This window comes from Solanum lycopersicum, chromosome 10 (assembly GCF_036512215.1).
Source record: "Solanum lycopersicum chromosome 10, SLM_r2.1".
NCBI lineage: Eukaryota > Viridiplantae > Streptophyta > Magnoliopsida > Solanales > Solanaceae > Solanum > Solanum lycopersicum.
This window is the reverse complement of record NC_090809.1, coordinates 58746351-58769683: the sequence shown is the minus strand read 5'-3', so window position 1 is coordinate 58769683 and position 23333 is coordinate 58746351. Positions and strand designations below refer to the sequence as shown.

The following is a 23333-nucleotide window of genomic DNA, read 5'->3' as shown; positions in this document are numbered from 1 at the left end:
CGTATTAAGTTTTATGAACATTAATACATAAATAACTTGTTTTTTAATCGTACCATTAACACCTTTGAATTGTTTATTTTTCGTGCAAATAAAACTTGAATCTATGTACACAACTAGATTTGAGTAAATATATGTTGTGAATCCAAAGTTGGGTCATTTTGTTCATCACTGAATCTCTGTACACAGCTAGATTTGAGTAGATATATGTTATGAATCCAAAGTTGGGTCATTTTGTTCATCACTGAATGAAGATGCGCAAGTCCCATGTGGTAATGTTCACAGAAATATCACACAATAAATAATTAATACTCTCTTTTTTTCATTTCTTATAGGGTACTCACATTAACCATATATTTGACATGGTATCAACTATCAAATGCTTCTCCACTTTTACCATTACTTATATTTCTTGGGTTCCTCTTCTACACCAGTTTGGCTACTTACTAACCTCCATCTTTTACAGCAATATGAGTCCAGAGGACCTCCTTGGTAACAGCTGGGTACAAGGCAGTTACAGATGTGACCTAAGAGACCGCGTGTCCGCCGACAATTTATGTACCTAAATGTGGTTGGCAGTGTGATCAAGATCAGGCAAAAACTTCAGTCAAAATACTGAAATTACACTTTCTGGTTGCTTGAACCAACCTACTACTGAATACTTCACTTCTGTCAAAACAAGTATAAGAGCTAATTTTCCAATTCGAATTGTCTAGGACGAAAAGGATGACCGTTCTAAGAGTATCCTGTAAAACTTGGCTATTACAGGTTAGAATATGAAAATCGAGGTTGCTTATGCCAACAGGGGAGGAAATTAGAGTATGTACAGTTGAAAAGCGAGATTTGACTAAAGGGATGAGTAATGATATGGTAGGATGGCTAGTTAAGGTTCATCATCGCTTCCAAGCTCATCATCATGGCTTACTGTATAGAGGCTTCCATCTGGACCCGCAACCTTAAACCTATAGATTAATAGTACAAAATACAGGATAGTTAGACTCTTGGAATACCATGATGCCACATTAAAACGCGAAAGCACACTAGATACCTCTCAAGAATGAATTTCCCTTCCTTGTACTTTTGAGTCTTGTCATGTGCAGCTTCCTGGGAATTAGTTGAGAGTTGACGTAAGAATATCAGAGTAACTAAAGATCAGAAAAAGAGAGATAAAAATCAGATCTTTGGTGAAGAGAAAGCTCACATATTTCCAGCCCACAATTGAGCCACACCCCACACAGAATATGTCAACAACAGTGTGCATTCCGGTCATCATCATCCGATCTTCTTTTGCTCCAACTGTTACGTTCACGCTGCAATGCACAAAAAAGGAGCAACACATAAAACACAATATTGCAAGTGTAAAGCATAAAGCATTGCATGTAATGACTCTGTCTACTATGCCTATCCCCAATATAGATCTGAGAAATGTGAATCTTACTCTGATGCATAACACCACTACAAAGACTGTTGCGACCTCAAGTAGATTATGTTGGTAGTAGTTCAAGTAATTGCAACAAAAAATTAAGTTATTAGAGAATGTGGAGATGCACGATCTGATATAATTCAAACATTCACTGCCAGATTTAATCACTGATAGCTTTAAAGTTTTCCTCCACTAATGAAGGTGAAAGCATTCCATATAAAATGACAGGTAATTTTGAGCTTCACAAGTCAAAGAACACTTACACTTTATCAAAGAGGTAAGCTCTCCCATGACTGCAGTGGAATGACTGTAAGAAAACTTACAAGCTCATTAGAATACATTTATGTAAAGCAAAAATATCAGAACTCATGTAAGTGTAATGTGTTTTCCAGCCAGTTTGCAGTTAGTACCATAAAGACAACATAATCCAGAAGACCAGGAATAATACCAGTAAGAACTACTAATAGCGTCCGTAAAGCTTTCTTCAAGGGAATAGCAATTAGAAGTGACTTAACTTCATTCGTATTCGAAATAACCTAGTAAGTCCTATCGACACAGTTAGAAATAAGATAGCAATACATTGGACATGTTGGTTCAAGGTGGTCTCTTCAAGGGTATACCCAGTAGAAAGTGCCCAACTTCATTTATATTCCAAATAACCTAGCGAGTTGAATACTCACATAGATTGGAATAAGATAGAAAAAGATTGAAATGGTTGAAACGGTTAGGCTTAAGGACAAGAAATGCTGGTGGGCCTTATATAAAACTGATAACAACAAATGGAAAGTTATCCAAACTTCGTCATAGAAAAATGGAACCAACACATTAAGATTGAAGGCGAACCTTCAAGATGAAAAAAATCAAATAACTACCTACAAACACAACTTGTAAACAAGAATCATAGATCCATCAGGTACCATTGATTTTCAGTATAAGAAGTATGATCAGTTACTTGTTTTTGGTTGTTACGTGTTGCCTAACAATATCAAACAGCTGATGTTTTACATAATTTTGTCTTCCGTGGCTAGAATAACAAAGTTTCACTGTTAATACATAGGGATATTGAGTATTAGAATGACTTGGATATACTACAGAAATTATCCAGCATTAAATTCAGACCACTCTTCCATTGATACAGGATGGGTGAATGGTTATGTGGCAGTATCATGTGAAATACAATGGCAACTAGTGCCATAAAAAATTCAACATCAAGACCCAAAGTGGACTTCTGTCATTGTGAAGCATCAGTATGTCAGTGCTTAAAGTCAAGGTTTTGAGAAAAAAGACACAAATGAGAACCCAACAATTTGTGGTGATCTACTACTTAACTGATTTATAGATAAGAAAGCTCTGTAGAAGCCTTATGCTAAGAGAACTAGGCTATGCCCAGCGGTTTGTGCACTGGGTAACTATCTACTGCAAGCCACATAAACCTTGCTTCAGAGTCCAGATTATGAGAGAGATAAGCCATGTAAAGCCAACCTAATGATTAAACTGGTGAGATCCATTTCATAGTGAACCCTTCTAAGGCCAACACATTCCCACAATCCTACTAAATCGACATTCATAATTTTGAGCAAACAGGATTCCATGTCCAGACTCCACTGAAAATCAATAGATAAGAAATAACCATATTCTTGTGATGATTAAAATCAGAAATTGGTTCATTTTCCAACCAAAGGCTGATATATCATAGAATTCCAAACCTTTATTTTTTCTGAATTGGATTAAAGATTCCACTTTTGCTTAATTGATATAATACTAAACATGTCGGTAAAAAAACACCATAACTCTATCAACTGTACCTCAATCCCAAGTTAGTTGGGTCGACCGTATGAATCCTTTATATCCATTCCTCATTTTTGGAGCTTATTTCATTCAAATACTAACATACTAAAGAAAACTTAGTAGTTCCCTAAATTATAAGCTTTATAAATGTTACATTTATTTCCTACATTGACATACACTTATTCAACCAAACCAAAAAGACTCGTAGCAAACACCGAACCTCGTGTATGTAATGTAAATAGGCCTTTATCAAAACTAATTGATATTTTTATGGATCATTTCCTTCAGTTTGTTCGGGTGTTAACAAGAACATTGATTCTATGGGATTTTGGGTCTTTGGAGACAATTAGGCAGCTTGCAATTTTTATACTACCTTGTCTGTTTTTAGAACCTTCAATCATTATGATATCACACCTGTTGATCAGCGTATTGGGAAGTTTAAGTACAACATGGTCAAACCATCTCAAAGTGACCTTGTCTTATTTTATCGTCTACGAATGCCACTTGTTTCCTCAATATGATGTAATCATTTCTAATCTGTTCCAATCTTGTATAATACTATATATCTATCATAAGCCATTTTGAATATATTTTTGAAGCCCAACATTCATTTGCATATGACTTTGTTGGTGATACACCCTTTATTAGGACTTGCCTTTAGACATTCTCCTCAAAGACTGGCCTTGATTTTTGAACTATCTGCATTTAGGAAGCAAATTCCTAGTTAATCTCACTTCACCTTCCCTTTGTGCGACTTATAGGAACTAAATTTATAGTACATTTATTCTGTCTTACTTCTTCTCCTAAAACCTATACTCTCTAATACCTTTTCAAGGTTCCGTTTGAATTCCTACATAATTTGCCAATTGATACATCGGTAGGAAATGTAATATCTATGTCCCAAAAAATTTAGTTAAGAAATGGAGGGAGTAATCGACAAAAATTTCAGATGGTAGTTAGCTAAAAATATAATGTGATCATCAGCTTTATTCTTGAACTTATAAATAGCATAGCTAGTCAAGTCTTAAATCAGCTATTTGCCACTTGTAAAAGAAAAGTAGAAATGATATTCAGGAACAAAACCAAAAGGTTGATTATTCAACAACCAGAATATATCCACTTTAAAACAGGACAGAGAGAAATTAATTACACAGGCTACAAGATAAATACAAAAATATCCCGCCAAGTACATCTGTGTGTTATTCAAACGTTTGTTGGGATGCAATATCATAATACTTCTCTAGAAAAACATGAGAATGGACATTCAACAACCAAGGTAGGGGGAGAAATAATCAGCATATTACAAAATCAAGCAACCCTGCAGAGTGGAAACTGTAAAGAGACGAAGGAATAACTGCAACTACTAATATAGTCTCCCACACCTAACACTCCCGCCCCACCACTCCCCAGACATAAAGCTCTGTAGAGGTCATGTGGAGTTTCTGGCCTTGAATCTCAAACAAGCTCATCCAGAGCATGGGTCGCACCCTGTGTATCCCGATCTGTCCTAACTCCCAAGGCAGAGAAATTTTTTCCTGTTCTTTTTTTTTCTTTTGAGCTATACTAGATAAAAAAAAGTTCTTTCTTTCTCCATTTGCAATACGGTTTTAATATCACATAGTTATATATATCAGTAAGGAACTTGCACTAGACTGGAATTGAAGCCATAGTATCAGAACAACAACATTTTACGAAGAAACAATATTGACACTAATGATAAATCAATCAACAATGCATCCTACGTATTCGTTCCACTCTGATCAGATCACTTTCCTTACAAGCATCATTAATATCAACATACAATAAAAAATAGTAACATACAAATGGTATTACATCTCCAATAAAGCATCAAACTTGTAACATTTCAAGTTCAGCCGATTCATAACACAATCATGATTGGGATCCCACCACCCTAACCAGATTTCTCGAATTCAAGCCTGACAAAAAATCCTATTGAGAGCGCCGCACAGTACAACCAAAATAGAGAAAGGGGGAAAACCAACCTTAGAAATAATGTGATCAGCCAAAGCAAAATGGGTTTGACAGTGTTTGCATTTGTAGATGCGTCCTTCAAGAGTTAACACAAAAAGCCTACCCATTTTCTCAACTTGCTATGTACCTTCAAATAAACCGATCAAAATTATTATACCCTTAATTCGACCACAAAAATTCACTGTTTCATCACAAATTAAAAATCAATAGAAACAAGATAATGGATCCAAAGTTGCATTTCGAAGAATCGTACAAAATACCCAGACCCATTTCATAAAATCATATATAATTACAGACGAATCAAGGAAAAAAATAAAAACTGAACCGAGACGATGAGCTCACCAGAGAAAAAATAGTAATCTTTAGCGTGTGTTCGTTACATTTATAGGCGAAAAATCTGTATTTTCAGAAACTCGCCGAAATTAAACTTGGGGATTTTGTTGCAGGTGTCGCATTTGGGTAAATTTGTTATTTTAAGTTTATTTTATTTTGTATAATTTTGAACTTTATATTATTTAATTATATAAAAATATGTGAATTACATAAATGTATCTGTGAGTTATACAATCGAGATGCGAAAGATACAAATTTTTGTCTTCTTTCGATTATTTTTCTCCTCCCTCTCTCAATTTTGCTCGTCAAAATATACAAATATATATGTATAATATACAATTATTTAACCATTATACATATACAATTCACCTCTCTCTATCCCCTCTCTCTCGCCTCTCTTCTCCCTCTTCAATCTTGCTAGTCACTCTCCTCCCTAAACATGTCGTTAGAAATTATAATTAGCATATTATAACTATGGAGCGTAATTAAATTATTTTTGAGTGACTATCCTTTTTTTTAATATACGGGGAGTATATCTCTCCATCTTTTATATTTATGCTAGTTACATATTAGAATGGGCTTAATATTTATAATTTTTTGGCAAATTACATAAATCATTTTAAAGGCAAAATCAATTGATCACTTGAAAGTTTATAATTACAAAAAAAAAAATTAAAACGGATGCAATAATATAAGCGCTGATACATTAATCTAATGTGCGAGATATATTAATTGTTGAGTAAGATTTACATTACATTTTAAACATGCTACATTAATCTGATGTACATTTTATACATGATACACTAATTTGATGCACAAAATACGCTAATCTAATGTGCGAGATACACTAATCTGATGCGCGAGATACATTTTATACATAATACACTAATCTGATGCGCGAGATACATTTTATACATGATACACTAATCTGATGCGCGAGATACATTTTATACATGATACACTAATTTGATGCGCGAGATACATTAATGTAATGCGCGAAAATGAGGGATCTTGAAAATTTGTAAACTTATAAGGATAATGGTAATAAGTAATCTAAAAGGTGGAATTTTCGTAATTAATCTCATAATTTTTTGTATTAATCTATAAACATATTTTCCTTTCTAATTTGTTCAGAAAAAGAATACCATGCTTTTATATTTACAATCAATTTAACTTTTAAATTTTTATTTAGCCTTAATGAAATGATATATAACCGATACAAATTTTTGAAATTTATTTTTTCACCACAAACTTCAAAAGTCTTCCTTTTTTTAAGAGAAAAAATTGTCTAGTCAAATGGGAGAAAATGATCAAATTAGTCCTTTATACCGTAATTTTCTATTATGGCCTTTAGTATAGTTCACTTGATTGAAAGAATCTTTAATATATAATAACATGTATTTATTTTGGTTCTTAGCTTTACCCTAAACCTAACGGATTTATCAAAAACAAAGTGTTAATTTATTATTTTTCTTTTGCTTAACAAATGTCTACGCTTAAGTGTATAACTTTTTAAATCTTGAAGTAAATTTTGTTGACGAAATTAGAGAAAATCGGTGTTAGATTTAATTTTGGTTCTTAGCTTTACCCTAAACCTAATAGATTTATCAAAAACAAAGTGTTAATTTATTATTTTTCTTTTGCTTAACAGATGTCTACGCTTAATCATATAACTTTTTAAATCTTGAAGTAAATTTTGTTGACGAAATTAGAGAAAATCGGTGTTAGATTTAATTTTGGTTCTTAGCTTTACCCTAAACCTTACGGATTTATCAAAAACAAAGTGTTAATTTATTATTTTTCTTTTGCTTAACATATGTCTACGCTTAAGTGTATAACTTTTTAAATCTTGAAGTAAATTTTGTTGACGAAATTAGAGAAAATCGGTGTTAGATTTAATTTTGGTTCTTAGCTTTACCCTAAACCTAATAGATTTATCAAAAACAAAGTGTTAATTTATTATTTTTCTTTTGCTTAACAGATGTCTACGCTTAATCATATAACTTTTTAAATCTTGAAGTAAATTGGACGAAATTAGAGAAAAACGGTGTTAGATATAATTTTCCACAACTATTTTTGATGCTTGTGCATACCCACCTAATGAATTTGAACCTTTATATGTATTTGTATTAGTATGTTTTTGCATTAAAATGAAAAAATATTAGGAGTTGTTATCCGTGGGAAATAAGTAAATATTTAATAGTTATAATATTAACTAATTTCAAATTTAAAATTTAAAATATAAGAATAGATGTATGTAAAAAATTTATATATGACAAACTGAATTTATGAAATAACATTATGGGTATAGTTTAGTTTGTTATGTAGCTTTTAATTTGTATAAAATATTTTTTTTTAAAATTTGTACTATATTTTACTTTTCCATTAAATAATAACAGTAGCCCTAAATACAGTAACAAACATTTTACGTAATCTCATGATTTAAGCTAAACATTTAAAATCAAATATTTTCTCAAAAAGGAATTCTATTGCGACAAAAAGACCATACAAACTTGTTTCCGTAAAACTAAACTTTTAAATGTATATAAAGTTTATATATAAATGTAAATAAATTGAATATAAATTGTTTAATTTGTACAAAATTGTAAAGTAATTATTATATAAAGTTGTATATGTATAAATAAAAATATGCAGATAGTACTTGTATATACACAAATTCCTCAAGGAGTTTTGTATATAACAAAGTAAAATACAAAAAATTGTGATTTAAATAAGATTTGTACATTGATTAAGGACCCCTACCCTACTCAAACCCCCCTCTCCCTGGACCTCGAGGCGTCGTGCCTTGAGGACCCCTACCCTATCCCTACCCCTTCTAACCCCCCTCGGACCTCGAGGCACCGTGTCTCTAGGACCCCTACCCTACCCTCCAACCACCCACCCCTGGACCTCGAGTCGTCGTGCCGCGAGGACCCCTAACCTAGCCTACCCCCCCCCTCCAATTTTTTCCCATCTCCGAACCTCGCTACCCTACCCCCTCCCCCTTCCCAATTCCCCCCATCCCCGGACTTCGAGGCACCGTGCCCCCAAGCTCCCTACCCTACACCCCAACCCCCCACACCACGAGTCATCGTGCCCCGAGGACCCCTACCCTAGCCTACCACCCCCCTCCCGATTTACCTTATCCTTCGACCTCGAGAAGTCGTGCCCCGAGGCCCCCTACCTTACCCTACCCTTCCCTCCCCCTAATTTCCCCCCATCCCCGGACCTCGAGGCGCCGTGCCCCGAGGCCCCCTACCAAATCCTCCCCTCCCCTTCCCCCTCCCCAATTTCCCTCCATCCCTGGACCTCGAGGCACCGTGCCCCGAGGCCCCCTACCATACCCTAGCCTACTCTAATTCCCCCCACTCCTGAACCTCAAGGTGTCGTGCCCCGAGGACTCCTACCCTACCCTACCTCCCCCTCCATTCCCCCTACCCCTGGAACTCGAGGTCGTGCCCCGAGGCCCCCTACCCTACCCTACCTTCCCCCTTTAATCCACCCCCAGACCTTGAGGAGTCGTGCCCCGAGGACTCCTGCCCTACCCAACCCTCTGGACCTCAAGGCGCCGTGCCCCGAGGACCCCTACTACCCCCCATCGGACATCGAGGCGCCGTGCCCCGAGGACCCCTACTACCCCCCATCGTACCTCGAGGCGCCGTGCCCCGAGGACCCCTACTACCCCCCATCGTACCTCGAGGCACCGTGCCTCGAGGACCCCTACCCTATCCAACCTCTCCCCCCCATTCTCGAACCTCGAGACGCCGTGCCCCGAGAACCCCTATACTACCCAACCCTCCTTTAATCCACCCCCAGACCTTGAGGCGCCGTGCCCCGAGGACTCCTACCCTACCCAAACCCCTTGACCTCAAGGCGCTGTGCCCCAAGGACCCCTACTACCCCCCATCAGACGTCGAGGCGCCGTGCCCCGAGGACCTCTACCCTACACAACGCCCCCTCCCCCTCGAATCTTGAGGCACCGTGCCTCGAGGACCCCTACCCTATCCAACCTCTCCCCCCCCCCCATTCTTGAACCTCGAGACGCCGTGCCCCGAGAACCCCTACACTACCCAACCCCCCCCCCTCCCGGACCTCGAGGATTCTTACCCTCCTCGGACCTCGAGGCGTCGTGCCTCTAAGACCCCTACCCTAACCCCAACCCCCCAACCCCCCACATTCGTACCTTGAGTCGCCATGCTCCGAGGACCCCTACCCTAGCCTACCCTTCCCTAATTTCCCCCCATCCTCGGACCTCGAGGCGTTCTGCCTCAAGGCCCCCTACCATACCTTACCATACCCCCCCCTAAATTTCCCCCCATCCCCGAACCTCGAGGCGCCGTGCCCCGAGGCCCCTACCATACCATACCCTACACCGTTCCCCCCAATTACCCTACCCTACCCCCAACCCCGTAACTCGAGTCGCATGCCCTAAGGACCCCTACCCTAGCCTACCCCCCCCCCCCCAATTTCTCCCATCCTTGGACCTCAATAAAAATCGAAGATATATGGTATCTAATAGCATTCAAACTCATCAGACAGACCTATATGATCGATAAATAAAAGGACACATGAAAAGACTGTTTACTAAACCAACATGAAATTAAATTATAACATACCTGAGATTGTGAGGAAGCACATTAACATGAAAATGAATACCAAGATTCAGCTAATTAAACGAAAATTCAGCATGCTTTAGACAAACAATGGAGCCAACGAATGTAACTACCAACACATAATCCCAAAAGAACTTTATCATTCTTATAGTCAAAAAATTCACAAGAAAAACGAAGCTGAAGCAAAAGAGTACAACAAAAGAAACCAACGGTTCTTAATAGCAGAACTTTTACCAAATATTGAACCCATAAAACACCAAATTCAAATGGAATACAAGGGGAGGCGATATTACCTTTATTGGAGCAGCAAAACTGACCAACCGAACAGGAGACAACAGCGATTTCTTGCCAATTTCGACGGAACTATATGAATATCAATCGCTTGTTTGCTTAACGATTCTATATATATATATATATATATATATATATATATATATATATATATATATATATATATATTCTTCCTCCTTTTTTTCTACTGTCTCCAATCTTTAAAACTGATAAGAAGAATTAGGGGGAATTTCCGGTGAATCGGAGAAATTTGGAATTCAAATTCCTTTTGCGACCGTTGGGAAGTTGATATTGCGGTTGGAGTTCTTTTGATGTGGGCTGGGTCGATTTGGAATGTAGGATTGAGAAATTGGGCTGCGTTTGTATTCTTGGGCTGAAAATTGGCCCAATTTTGGGTATTAATGATTTAAGGAATAATTACTTGGATGAATGTCTTTTAACAAATAATTATTAATTTTAGCAATATTTTTTATTTATTATCATTTATAGCAATACTATATTAAATCTATAATATGTATTAAAAGTGAATTAAGTATGCAATATATATGTATTATAACTATTTTTAAAAATATATTATGTTTGTTTGGTAAGAAGTTCATACACTTGTATTATAAGTATATTAAAATGTGTGACAAATGTATTATTCATCAATAAAAATTGTATTATATGTGAATAATAAATTATTTTTTGTAATATGAATTAAAAGTGTATTATAAATGCATTAAAAGTGATAAAGTGAAAAAAAAATATTATTTTTATAAATGATAAATATTTTTTATTTGTAGTATATTTACTTAAGTTTCCCGTCATTTAATAATAAAAATGATGTTCTGCTCAATTATAAATTGAACAACAATTTTTTTAATTTTTTTTTCAGATTTCTTATATGAATTTATTTTATAAAAAATATATAGACTAAAAATAAATTTATTAAAAGGTTATAGAATCGAATCTCTTGCGGGTTATTGTAATACAAAATAGACATAAAAAATAGTGATGTGGAATTCACAATACGAAGTTAGAGAATATAATATAGGAAAAATTACTTAACTACACTCCTTTAATTATCTTAATAACCATTTATCCCTACTTATTATAAAAATTTCAAAAATCCCTTATTCCCCCCAATTAAAAAAATATGAAAGATACATAAGGATTTTCCACCCTTTTTTCACCCAATTGGCAAGTTTTACTTTACTAAAACAAAATCCTATTTTCAAGCTACCCACTTCCCCATTAACAGCCCCAATTAAAATTTACCATATTATTTTTTATTCTTTTTTTATTTCCCTACGTTTTAGGTGTATAATTGTCTAATTTGAATTCCCCATTCCACACGTTTGCAGTTTAACAAAATTTGAATTCAAGTACAAATTTGCAGCCATATCTATTTGATATTTTGTAGGAGTCTCCTTCTTTCTAACCAGATTTTCTAAGTTTTTTAAGGGCAAACATTTTAGTCTCCTTCTTTCTCTTCATCGTGTGAGTTTACAAATATTATGGAAGAGTGTAAATCTGGAGATGGTAATTCACAACACCAACTGAAGATGACATTGTTAACATAGATTAGTAATTAGCTGAGACAGGATGAACAAGTTTTTATGTTGTTTTGTGTTGAAGACAATTATCTTTTGTGTTTTTTTAAAAGCTTATTGGTATTACAATAGTTTGTTAGTTATTAATGTTATGTGTTTTCAAGTTATTATTTTAGACACAGTTGTTGCTTTATAACGTTAAGGTACAAAATTTTATTGTTTTAGTTTAAATATTTTTGACAGTTAATTTACAAAATGAAGTATATGACACTTAAGATCTAATGTGTATGATACATTATTGTTTGAGTTTTAAGTATTTTTCACTTTATAAAAATGATGTATATGATACATAAGTTATAATACATACATGTACAAATATTGCAGTTACATATTTAGCAACTTGAATTATACGAATGTATATGATACATCATATACATAAACAAACTAATCACAGATTAATATTACAGTGCAAAGCACCACTAGAATGTAATACATCAAAATTATAGTTCATAAGGCAGTACACACGAAACATGTAGTACACATTTGAACAAGTCAAGTTTTGGGACACTAGAATAACTCATAAGGGAGTATACACGAAAAATATAATATATTTTCAATCACATGAATGTATCTGATACATAATATACATAAATAAACTCATCTTTAATTACTGTTACATTGAAACCCAACACTGTTGAATATAATATATCAAATTTATAACTCATAAGGCTGTATACACGAATTATATAGTAAACAATTGAACAAGTCAATTTTTTTGTACACTTGAATAACTAAAAAGACAATCTACATGTAACATATAACATATTTTCAATAATATGCATGTATATGATACTTCACATACACAAACAAACTCGTATAGCATTACTGTTACATTGAAAACGCACCACTGTTGAATCTAGTTATTTATAAAATTTTATCAGTTGTATCAATACAAAGCGGATACATGCCGATTCCAGATGCATTCTTTTTAACTTCGAAATAAAGTTTCACACCCATGTCGTTTTTGATTTTCAATGGACATGAGCTTGCCTCGACAATGTATCGTATTTCAATATCCTTTGTAACAGTGTCGATCTCAAGCTCTGATAAAATCAACGTTTTCAGATTCACAAATGAAATGGAATGGCCAACAACAATACCATGAACTTTGTAACCTTCATAATTAACATCGCTTACCCAAATTCCAGAATGCCGCAGCAGAATTGAGATATTCATCTTCAAACCTTTTTTTTTTATTTCTTAGTATGCAGATCAACTTTTACAAGAATAATTTTGATTTATGAAGATCATCTGATTTAAAATTTGAATTTACTAATCAGTTACACAAGTTGTATAGCATTAATTACGTGATTTCAGTTACAAATAACAAAAATCATGGTAATTACTCCTAATTAATAGCAGCAGATGCAAAATATGATGTATCAGGACTTATGTATCCCGTGCTATTTGGATGTATCCCGCTTCCTTGAATTTTAAGGGATTTTTAGTAATTTCAATTCTAAAAGGGATAAAAGGTCATTTTGTATTTATAATATGTGGTTCCTATAATTTATACTATAATATATGTCAACTCAAATAGACTATTAAAAGAAGCAATAATTGAAGTTGTCTGTTTCTATTTAATAATTTATACAAGTCTTGTTGAAAATAATTGCAGAGAAAAAAATTAAAAATGGTTGGACCAAATAGACCACAAATTGTTCTATTTGGATCCTCAATAGTGCAATTTAGCTATAGCCATGAAGGTTGGGGTTCAATCCTCACTGATCTATACTCATGCAAGGTAGTCTATTTATCTCTTACTCTTTCTTTAATTTGTTGTTCTATGTTTCTATATGTTTTTTGTTTTTGATCTCTTATTTTGTTAACATGTAAGGATAATGATTATTGAGAATATATATTCGGAATAGGAATTTTTGATCGGTTAAAATTTTGACCTGTTTTATCGGCTCGCTTTGTCTCTTTAAACATTCCTTCGCCTTGTCATGTCCTGCTTCTTTCCGTTTGTGTCCTGTCATGCCTAATCCCAAGTTTTGTTTTTTAGTATCTAATTGAGAGGAGAGTTAGGGTTAATACTACTTACTTAGCTTCTTCCTATGTTGATATCAAAGGAATGAATGCAAGATTGTGTTTTTCATCATTTAATTATAATTAAATGATATGTATTTCTACTCTAATTTATAATTACATTATGTAATTTGATGTAAACACTCAAAAAGTAACCCCAATTGGATGTAGTATGTGCATATTTAGTTGAACGAAGCTTGGAGAACAAATTACGGATCAAAACTATAAAACAAAAAATATTATATATTTGATAAATGATAAATAGTATATTTGAAAGTAGAACTCAATTAAAAGGATATTGAAGCTAATCTCAATCCACAATTATATATATATATATATATATATATATATATATATTCTGACGGCGATTTATCAATTGGATCCTAAATAGTAAAATTCATAAAAATAAATATAAATATACATATAAAAGTGAATAATATACTTTTTTTTAAAATTATCTTAAATCAAGTTGATTATGCTTTTTATAGGCAGATATAGTGCTTCGTGGATATGGTGGTTGGAACACTAGGCTGGCTCTACTGGTTTTGGACCAAATATTTCCGAAGGTACTTCTTATAACCGTCGTTCAGTGTATAAAATTTAAATTCTTATTTTTTACTCTAATACGAAGGATCAATATATATATAAAATGATACGCCTATTCATATTTATTTGTTCATATATAATTGAGGATGCAACAATACAACCATCACTTGTTATCGTATACTTTGGTGGAAATGACTCGATGAAACCTGATCCAAATGGTCTAAATGCTCATGTTCCTCTTCTTGAATATATACAAAACATGAAGAACATTGTACTTCATATCAAGGTATCCATTTTGAAACTACTCAATTAACACGATAAATTTTGTAGCTAAACAATAAATTAATCGCTAATGCTTTATCGAAATTGCTTGCAGAGCCTATCGGAAAAGACTCGAATAATAGTTCTTAGTACTCCGCCAGTGAACGAGGAAAAAATCATCAAGTTGTTCGGGTAAGACGTACTGAAATGTAATAAAAATGGGATTTTAAGAAAATAAAATAAGACTTTTAATCTGATAGTCCTATGGTAAAATTATGTCAAATGCATTAAACTAAAAAAGAAAGTAGATCATTAATCTTTTTTAAGTGAAAGAAATACTAGTTTTTTTGACTTAACAGGGCAATCTATCGGAAATAATATTTCTTACAAACTTTACATCAAAAATCTCATATTTTAAAGGATTTTTGTTCGATAATTCGTATATTTGGCTTGCTATTGTTGTTTGATTTTGGGAAACAGAATTTCTCGACGTTCAAATGAGAGCTCACATATATATTCAGAAGCTTGTATAAAAATGTGCAAAGAGTTGGGGATCAAGGTGATTGATCTTTGGACTGCACTTCAAAATCGAAATGATTGGTTATCTGCTCATTTCACGTAGGTTTTTCTATCTTAATTTAAAGCTTCAATTATTAATTCGTCGTAAATAATTGATTAAAAAGTTAAATTCATGTAGATAACTTTACCAATTACGTTTAAGACTTCTCAACTACTTTCTAATTAAATTATTTTTACGGAGGACAGGTGAGAAAAAAGCTGTTAAATCCTAACTCATGTGCAACATTTCCTTATAAAGGATCACTTAGTTTTACACCCTCACATATGTAAACCCTTTTTGTAGTGATGTCTTCGAAAAATATTCTAAGAAAATTAATACATAAGATTTATTTATCCAAGATGGTATCCCACCACTTGAACTCGAACCGAGATGTATTAATATTACTTCCTAAGAGCAGCGTGTCTATCAATTTATCATCGGACAAGGGCCTAAAATATCCTTAAGGTATTAAAAATGGTACAAAATTACTCTTCATCCACCTATTGGCTTCAAAATGCCCTTTTCATCCACCTATTGGCTCCAAAATACCCTTATCATCCACCTTTGGGTTCAAAATTAACCACTTTTCTAATTGTTTTAAAATTAAACTCTTTAAATATTTTTTACAATACTTGACGTTCAACTATTGATTATAATTATAATTTATTAATATAATTTATAAACCAACTCACTACCCACTCATTACTAACTAAATCTCGCCCAATTAATAATTCAATTATAATATCAAAATCATCATAAACACTAATAAAACACGATGAAATTATAGATTTCTGAAAATGACATTCAAAATTATTCGAGTCCGAATCGAAGCCTAAATTTTGGTTGAGCCGCTTATTTAGGAGGACACTTTCTTTCAAAATTGAATTAGAAATTTATGATTAAAGGTAAAGAAGAAATACATCCCGAATTAATTCATGCACTTTTTTTAAATATAATTTTATAAATATTTAGATTTATTTTAAAACTTTAATATATTATTTTGAAAAAAAAGTTACCTAATAATTGAGACGTAAGAATAATTAAGATGAACATAGTTAGACTTTTAAGTTTATCGGTGATTTTTATTTAGCCACTTGAATGTATGATAATTTACTTCTATAATTTTTGAAAACACTTAAATGGTAGTAGCTTGCATTAATAATGTGACGGGTTCATTATCTTAGAGGGATTTAATTAGGAATGGGGTGGGTAGTGGATTGATTTATAAATTATACTAATAAGTTAAATTATAACAAATAGTTGAGCGCCACATATTTTAAAAAAATATTTAAATAGTTTAAATATAAAACTGTAAATAAGTGGTTAATTTTGAACCAAAAGGTGAATGACAAGGGTATTTTGGACCCAATAGGTTGGTGAGAAGGGTATTTTGAAACCAATAGGTGGATGTAGGGTAATTTTATACCATTTTCAATACATTAAGGGTATTTTAGGCCCTTTTCCAATTTATCATAGCACCTTGTCTTATTTATAATAGCCTATGAATAAGCAATCGTTGAGATTGAGTAAGCTATTTTAGTTTATTCAGTAATCATTCAAATGGATCAACAACAATAAAAAATTGTTCAAATAGAAATTTGAGGTTTAAGGTTCTAATTTTAAGTTGGGGTAACAAATAATGAAAGATAATATTGTCACTACAACAAAAATGATCATTAGCGGCAATTAATTTTTGATTGCCGCTAAATATGTATTTTTAGCGGTAGTTGTTACTCTTTGTATATGTCCATAAAACTTTTAGCGACATTGTTCTGATGACACTTAACTAATGTCGTAAAAGGCTTTAGCATTTTTTTATTAATATCAATTATTTAATGCCGCTAAAAGTTATTTTTATTGTAGTGTTTATTTAGTGAAAATAACTAGCAAGACCTCTATTTATATACTATAAAATCAATACTATAAAATCTACTTTAACTCAAAAATGGGAAAACTTATACCTATATGAATTTAACTACCAATCAACTAGACATGATTTCTTACAACTTTGAATTATTTTTTCCATTATATATATACACTTGAGGTTCAAATTCACTGTGATATTTTGTTACATTTGGGTGTGAAGGGATGGTATTCATTTAACAGCAGAAGCAAGCAAAGTTGTGGTTAAGGAAATCTTAAAGGTTGTGAAAGAAGCAGATTGGGAGCCAAATTTACATTGGAAATCATTGCCAAATGAATTTGCACAATGTTCACCTACTATCTTTGTTGGGACTGATGGTAACACTCCTCTTAATGTTGCTGATTTGGACTTGGACTGGCAAGCCCAATGGATCTGACAGTATGAATGTTCTGTCATGTTCGTCGGCGGCCAAGATAGGAATTTCTCTAATAATTTTTTGACCTGTCTCTGTATTCTGTATAATCACCTCTAACACTTTCTCTTTACATGTCTAAACTATCTTAATCTCGTTTTCCTCATTTTGTCCATCATTCAAGGGGCCAGTCCCACCTTAGTAGGGTGAATTGAAATAGATTAATAAATATTTTTTGTTTTTTTTAGAACGTTAAATATCTTAAAACAAGTTTGTCAAACCGACTTGTATTTGAGATTGAATTAAAAAAAAATACTTCAAGGTGGACTCAAACATGATACTCTTGTTAAGTCTTGTTAGGTTTTAAATGTAATTCGCATGTGATAATGTAAATCCAAATTACATGAGCTGGTCTACAATCTCAAAATTTCGTATAAATGAGGAGATCAAATATTTTAGGGAAAATGTACAAGTATTCCTTCAATCTATGCCCGAAATTCCAGAGACACATTTATACTATACTAAGGTTCTATTACCCTCTTGAACTTATTTTATAAGTAATTTTCTATCCTTTTTTCGACCTACGTGGCACTAGTTTGAAAAAAAAAAGTCAACCATCATTGGGCCCACAAGATTGTGCCACGTAGGCCGAAAAGGAGTAGAAAATTATTAATAAAATAAGTTCAGAGAGGTAATAGGACCTTAGTATAATATAAGTGTGTCTCTGAGATTTCGGACATAGATTTAGGAGGTACTTATGCATTATCCCAATATTTTATATGACTTGCAAGAATATATTAAATATATTTTAATTTTATAGTCTTAAATGTGTAATTGGAATTAATCAATTACTAAAAAGGATAAGAAATACTTTTTTAAAAATGAATTAAAATAATAACAGGACAAACAAATCAAAATGAAGAAGAAATATAGTTTACTCAAACTAACAATACGAAGGTTTACGCCAATGTGAGAATGGATTACAGTGAGCACCAAATTGAAATTAAGGCAATTGCAAATTGAACGTATATTGTCAAGTATAATTGCAAATGGCAAGCTGCTTTAATTTAATGATAATAAATGCAGAGATAAATAGTTGATTTTTATTTTTATTTTTGGTAAAACCGATTATATATTAGAAAAATAGTTAAATACCAGCTAAGATTTATTAGTATAAAATCTATTTTTTCAAGCGTTAAAAAAGTGAGCAGCGTTTCGCTAGAGGTCTTTGTGATTTTAATATATACTTACGTTTCAATTCGTTTATTTTAGTTTTCTTTTTAACTATTCATATTTTTAAAATAAAAAAAATTTGCCCTACTCTTTTGTCTAACTCTTCAATTTCAACTTGTCAACTAACAATTTTATCAATATTAGTATCACAGGATTAAAGGATATTTTGATTGTAATTTATATTTAAAATCACAAGATTTTGGAAAAAAAATTAAAAATTACTACTTATATACAACACACGTCAACCAACATTTCGAGTTTGACCACATCCAAAGACAGAATCCTCAAAGTGTTCTCAGTACTACACGAAAAGTCTCATAGAAGAAGCTGCTACAACAAAGAACCAATTCCTATATATCAATAAAATTTACTTTTTTGAATTCTATATAAGATCAAAATCAGACAATCAAATTGAAACGGAGCGAGAGAGTAGTATATATATAGAGAGATATAGTAATAGATATATGATTGGTGCATCCTAAACTTGTCAACAACTAATTTAACATGGTCAGTAAAAAGTAGTCTTATCAAACATTCATAACTTATTGGCAAAACTATTTATAAAAGCCAAAGCATTACTAGTAACCTCCTTGACCTTCCCTGCACGATTACAAACATCTAATTTCAATGGCTCATCATCACTCACATCTTCAAATCCATCAGTACAAGTATCCTCATTGCTCAAAGCCGCACTCATCCATGTTTGAACGTTACTCATTTGAAACCTCAACGACTCGCTCGAGCCTCCGAGGGTACGCATTTGTCTCAACGAGTCGCGTATTTGATCGACTGCATCTCCAAATACGGAGAAGCAGTCGTGGAGCGCAGCCACTGCACGTGGCTGCGCTCCATAGTCAGCTTCGCGAGATAAGTTGGAAACAAAAGCTGACATTCGCTTAGCTTTTGCTAGGCTTACTCCAATAGCGACACGTGCTAGGCGACCGGGGTCTTGTTGTACCGCAGTCGCGTAGTGATTTAGTGAGTGGTAGCAGGTATCCGGATACAAAGTAGTTTTACAACTTGAACGGATGTAGTCCGAGTCATCGAGGACGATGTCAACGGATGACACCGTGGTGGGGTCGAGGAGGGCGGCGGAGGGGGCCGGGATAAGGAAGAGGTGGAGGAGCACGGTGGTGATGAGGATGCAAAGAGTACATGAAGTTTTCATGGTTTATCTACTATAGTTTATTTGTCAACAAAATGTAGCAATATATGGGCAATTGGTTTGGAGGTGAAATGACATTTTTGTCCTAATTAAGAACCATTTGTAATGTGGAGTGATGATTTTTGTTGTTGAAAAGAATATTCATTATGCTCCTTTAATTCTGGTAGTACTATTGAACAATGCAAAAAGTTGAAAAGTAATTACTTCTTCAATCTATAAAGTATTGATAAGATCTTATAGTTATCGTAATTTCTCTTTTAACTTTTCTTTTAGTCTATTAGAAAAAATAAATTAGTTTTTAGTAAATTCTTAGTGAGTCTATTTGGCTCAGCTTAAAAGCTGGTCAAACTGACTTAAAAGTTGGGTTTTGACTTATTTAACTGTTTGGCAATACTCAAAATAACTTATTTTAAGTTAAAAAAAAAATTATTTTAAGTCAAAAGTTAAAAGCTGAGGTAGGGGTGTTTTTTTTTTTTAGCTTATAAGTTGTTCTAAGTTTACCACATTTTTATTTTTTTGCCCATAATATTTTTATACAATCTGCAAATAACCCACATAACTCTAACATCTCTTTCTTCTATTTTTCCCTTTTCACGTTTGGCATAGCAACTTCAGCACTTTTATCCAAACGCATAATTGCTTATTTTAAAAATAAGTTTCAGCACTTTCAAAAATATTTTTTAAAGCTACTTTTATTAAGCCCATCCAAACAGGCCCTGTGTTTTTAGATCACAAAAAAATATAATTTTTTTAAATATATTTTACATATCTTCAACTTACGAGGGAAGATTTAAAAAGTCAAAATGTTATGAGTTAATTATCAACCACAAGGAAAAAGATTAAGGGAGCCATGTTAGCTAGAGATTAAGAAAATTCGCACAATTTGTTCAATAGTTTTACCACTATAAGAAAGTAAAAGAATTAGCCATAGATAAATTTTCATAGTTAAATTAAAAAAATAATCATGCTAATTTTATTTAGCTACGGATTGCAAGTGCAATGAATTATATGAAAGATCAATTAATTAGAAGCTATTTCGTACATAAATTAACCGGAGATTACCAATAAATTCCACAATATCTTGTAAATTATGTATATCATTTTATGAATAAAGATTGAAAAAAAGAAGTTAAATAGTATAAATTGGTCTTAATGTGTAGTTTACACATGACTCTTCTTTAATTTCTTCCCCATCTTTTGAATATTTTCACCATTTTTCAAACTCCAAAAATCCTATTTGATCCAATTCCTTGTAAGTGGGGTATTATACAAACTACTTTTGAACTTTCAAGTTCTTTTGCTGCCTAAATTAGCGCCACTTAATGGGATGGCCCTACAATAATTTTTTTTGGACCAAATGACTTTTACTTTATGTGACACCTAATTATATCATTAGTAATAACTACCAAACATTGATTAATTTTGACCTTTTGATGACAAAAAAAAAAAAAAAGTTGATGCATGTTCTGACCACCAATAAGAGCTTTCAGCATTTTTGCGACAGGAATTTTAGAGTATGATTAAATATGTCCTACTCCTACCTATACAAAGCTAAAATCAAATTTTATGACTTATCCTTAATTCATCTTATTAGTATTATAATTATATTTTTGGTAGCTTGAGAGTAGGTAATTTTTATCAATTTTCTATTTTGCAAATTAGTTAATTTATGCACTTGATTCTGGCTTATTATTAATACGGAAACTTGTATAAATTTCACTACTTTATGGCTAATTTTATAGATACATTCGGTTTAAAATATTACAAATTTTATCAGATTTTGGTGTGTCCATATACATGTATCCCGGGATACATATGGTTAAAATTAGGTGTAATTTGTTTTAGATACAAAACAAATTTGGCTCGCCTCCCTCATATCTTACTAGTCTTTCTCCTATGTATCTAGTTCCCAGATACATGCTAATCATACCATATATATACTAATATATGTATCCCAGGATACATATGGTCAAAATTAGGTGTAATTTGTTTTAGATACAAAACAAATATGGCTCGCCTCCCTCATATCTTACTAGTCTTTCTCCTATGTATCTAGTTCCCAGATATATGCTAATCATACCATAACAAATGCCGTCGTCTCCCTCCCTATTTTAGTGTATTTGATAGAAAAAATACATGTATCTAGATATATCTTCCTCAATATATAATAGAAAACTCCGAGTTAATGATAAAATATATACTTTGTCCTAAATAATGTGGCTCATTTCATTTTTCGAGAGTCAAACAGTTTAAATTTGACCGATAATTGTGCATGAAAGTTATATATTTGTAAATTACGTAAAAGATAGTATAAGTCACAACAATTAATAATTCATAATGTTTAAAAAATTTATGATCAAGATTAGACTTATTTAGATCTCGAAATTCAAAAAATAGCATATAAAATGAAACAAAAAAAAAGTATAATTTTGAAAAAACAAATAATAATAATATATATGATCATAGAAAATGTCTAATTATGCAATATCTCCATATCGTAAAGTATACTTTAGAATACTATCATAATACAGGTAGTGCTAATGTTGGTGGCTCTCATTGGATTTGTAATGCTTCTATTTGGTAATTAATTAACACGTGGAGAAAGTTCTATTATCATTGTTTTTATTTTATCTATTGAGTATATATACCATGCATGAGTAACTACAATTAAAATGCTATTAAATAATAACAATAATAATTTCAGTATAATTTCATAATTGAAATTAAAATAATAAAATTAATGTATTCATAATTGAAATTAAAATAATAAAATTAATGTACATATGTTATATTTATCTTTATGAGATACTTAAGTTATTTTTGATAAAAAACTTTTTTTTAATTTGATAGTGGAAGCAAGCTCATACGAATGGAGTTGAATAACACATGTTAAATAATTTACTAGCGAGTTCTTTTATTTACTAAAATATTAAATCATTTGAGCTTTAATAAAACCAACTTCTTGTCATTAATTTAATCCAATACTTTAAGGACATGAATGGAATCTTAACAAATAAATATATAGTATTTTTGTCCTTTCGGTGGTTAGATGTCAGTTTAGTGGGGGGATAAGTACGCATGCAATGAGTTTTCTTGTTTATATTTGGTCGAAATGCAATAATACTAAGTATAAAAATATATAGGACCAATAACAATAATAATAATAATAATAATAATAATAATAATAATAATAATGAAATACTACTATATAATTAATATGAAATAACTACATG

At 32.5% G+C, this 23333-nt stretch overlaps 3 protein-coding genes across 5 annotated transcripts; 1 reads left to right on the top strand and 2 right to left on the bottom strand.

The window, feature by feature from the left end:
* Positions 1-599: 599 nt before the first annotated feature.
* LOC101250064 (protein yippee-like) lies at positions 600-5712 on the bottom strand. The gene is made up of 6 exons (XM_004249030.5): positions 5543-5712; positions 5212-5327; positions 1684-1727; positions 1199-1307; positions 1046-1101; positions 600-959 (listed from the first exon to the last, which is right to left on the bottom strand). The coding sequence occupies exons 2-6, from the start codon at positions 5305-5307 to the stop codon at positions 881-883; spliced, it is 384 nt and encodes a 127-aa protein (XP_004249078.1). The 5' UTR covers positions 5308-5327; positions 5543-5712; the 3' UTR covers positions 600-880.
* A 7818-nt stretch (positions 5713-13530) lies between these two features.
* On the top strand, positions 13531-17868 carry LOC101246683 (GDSL esterase/lipase WDL1). Of its 3 annotated transcripts, none has more exons than XM_069290123.1 (6): positions 13531-13776; positions 14549-14626; positions 14752-14892; positions 14983-15059; positions 15348-15485; positions 17513-17868. In XM_069290123.1, exons 1-6 carry the CDS (start codon positions 13666-13668, stop codon positions 17724-17726), a joined length of 759 nt encoding a protein of 252 aa, XP_069146224.1. In that variant the 5' UTR covers positions 13531-13665; the 3' UTR covers positions 17727-17868. The 3 variants fall into 3 exon arrangements, with proteins under 3 accessions (XP_069146224.1, XP_069146226.1, XP_069146225.1); XM_069290125.1 differs by lacking the exon at positions 17513-17868 and adding an exon at positions 15633-15838 and having other exon boundaries at positions 13600-13776; XM_069290124.1 differs by lacking the exon at positions 15348-15485 and having other exon boundaries at positions 13600-13776.
* Positions 17869-19346: 1478 nt separating this feature from the next.
* LOC101249775 (pectinesterase inhibitor 7-like) lies at positions 19347-20304 on the bottom strand. The gene has a single exon (XM_004249029.5). It carries the CDS (start codon positions 20101-20103, stop codon positions 19471-19473), a length of 633 nt encoding a protein of 210 aa, XP_004249077.1. The 5' UTR covers positions 20104-20304; the 3' UTR covers positions 19347-19470.
* Between the last annotated feature and the right edge of the window lie 3029 nt (positions 20305-23333).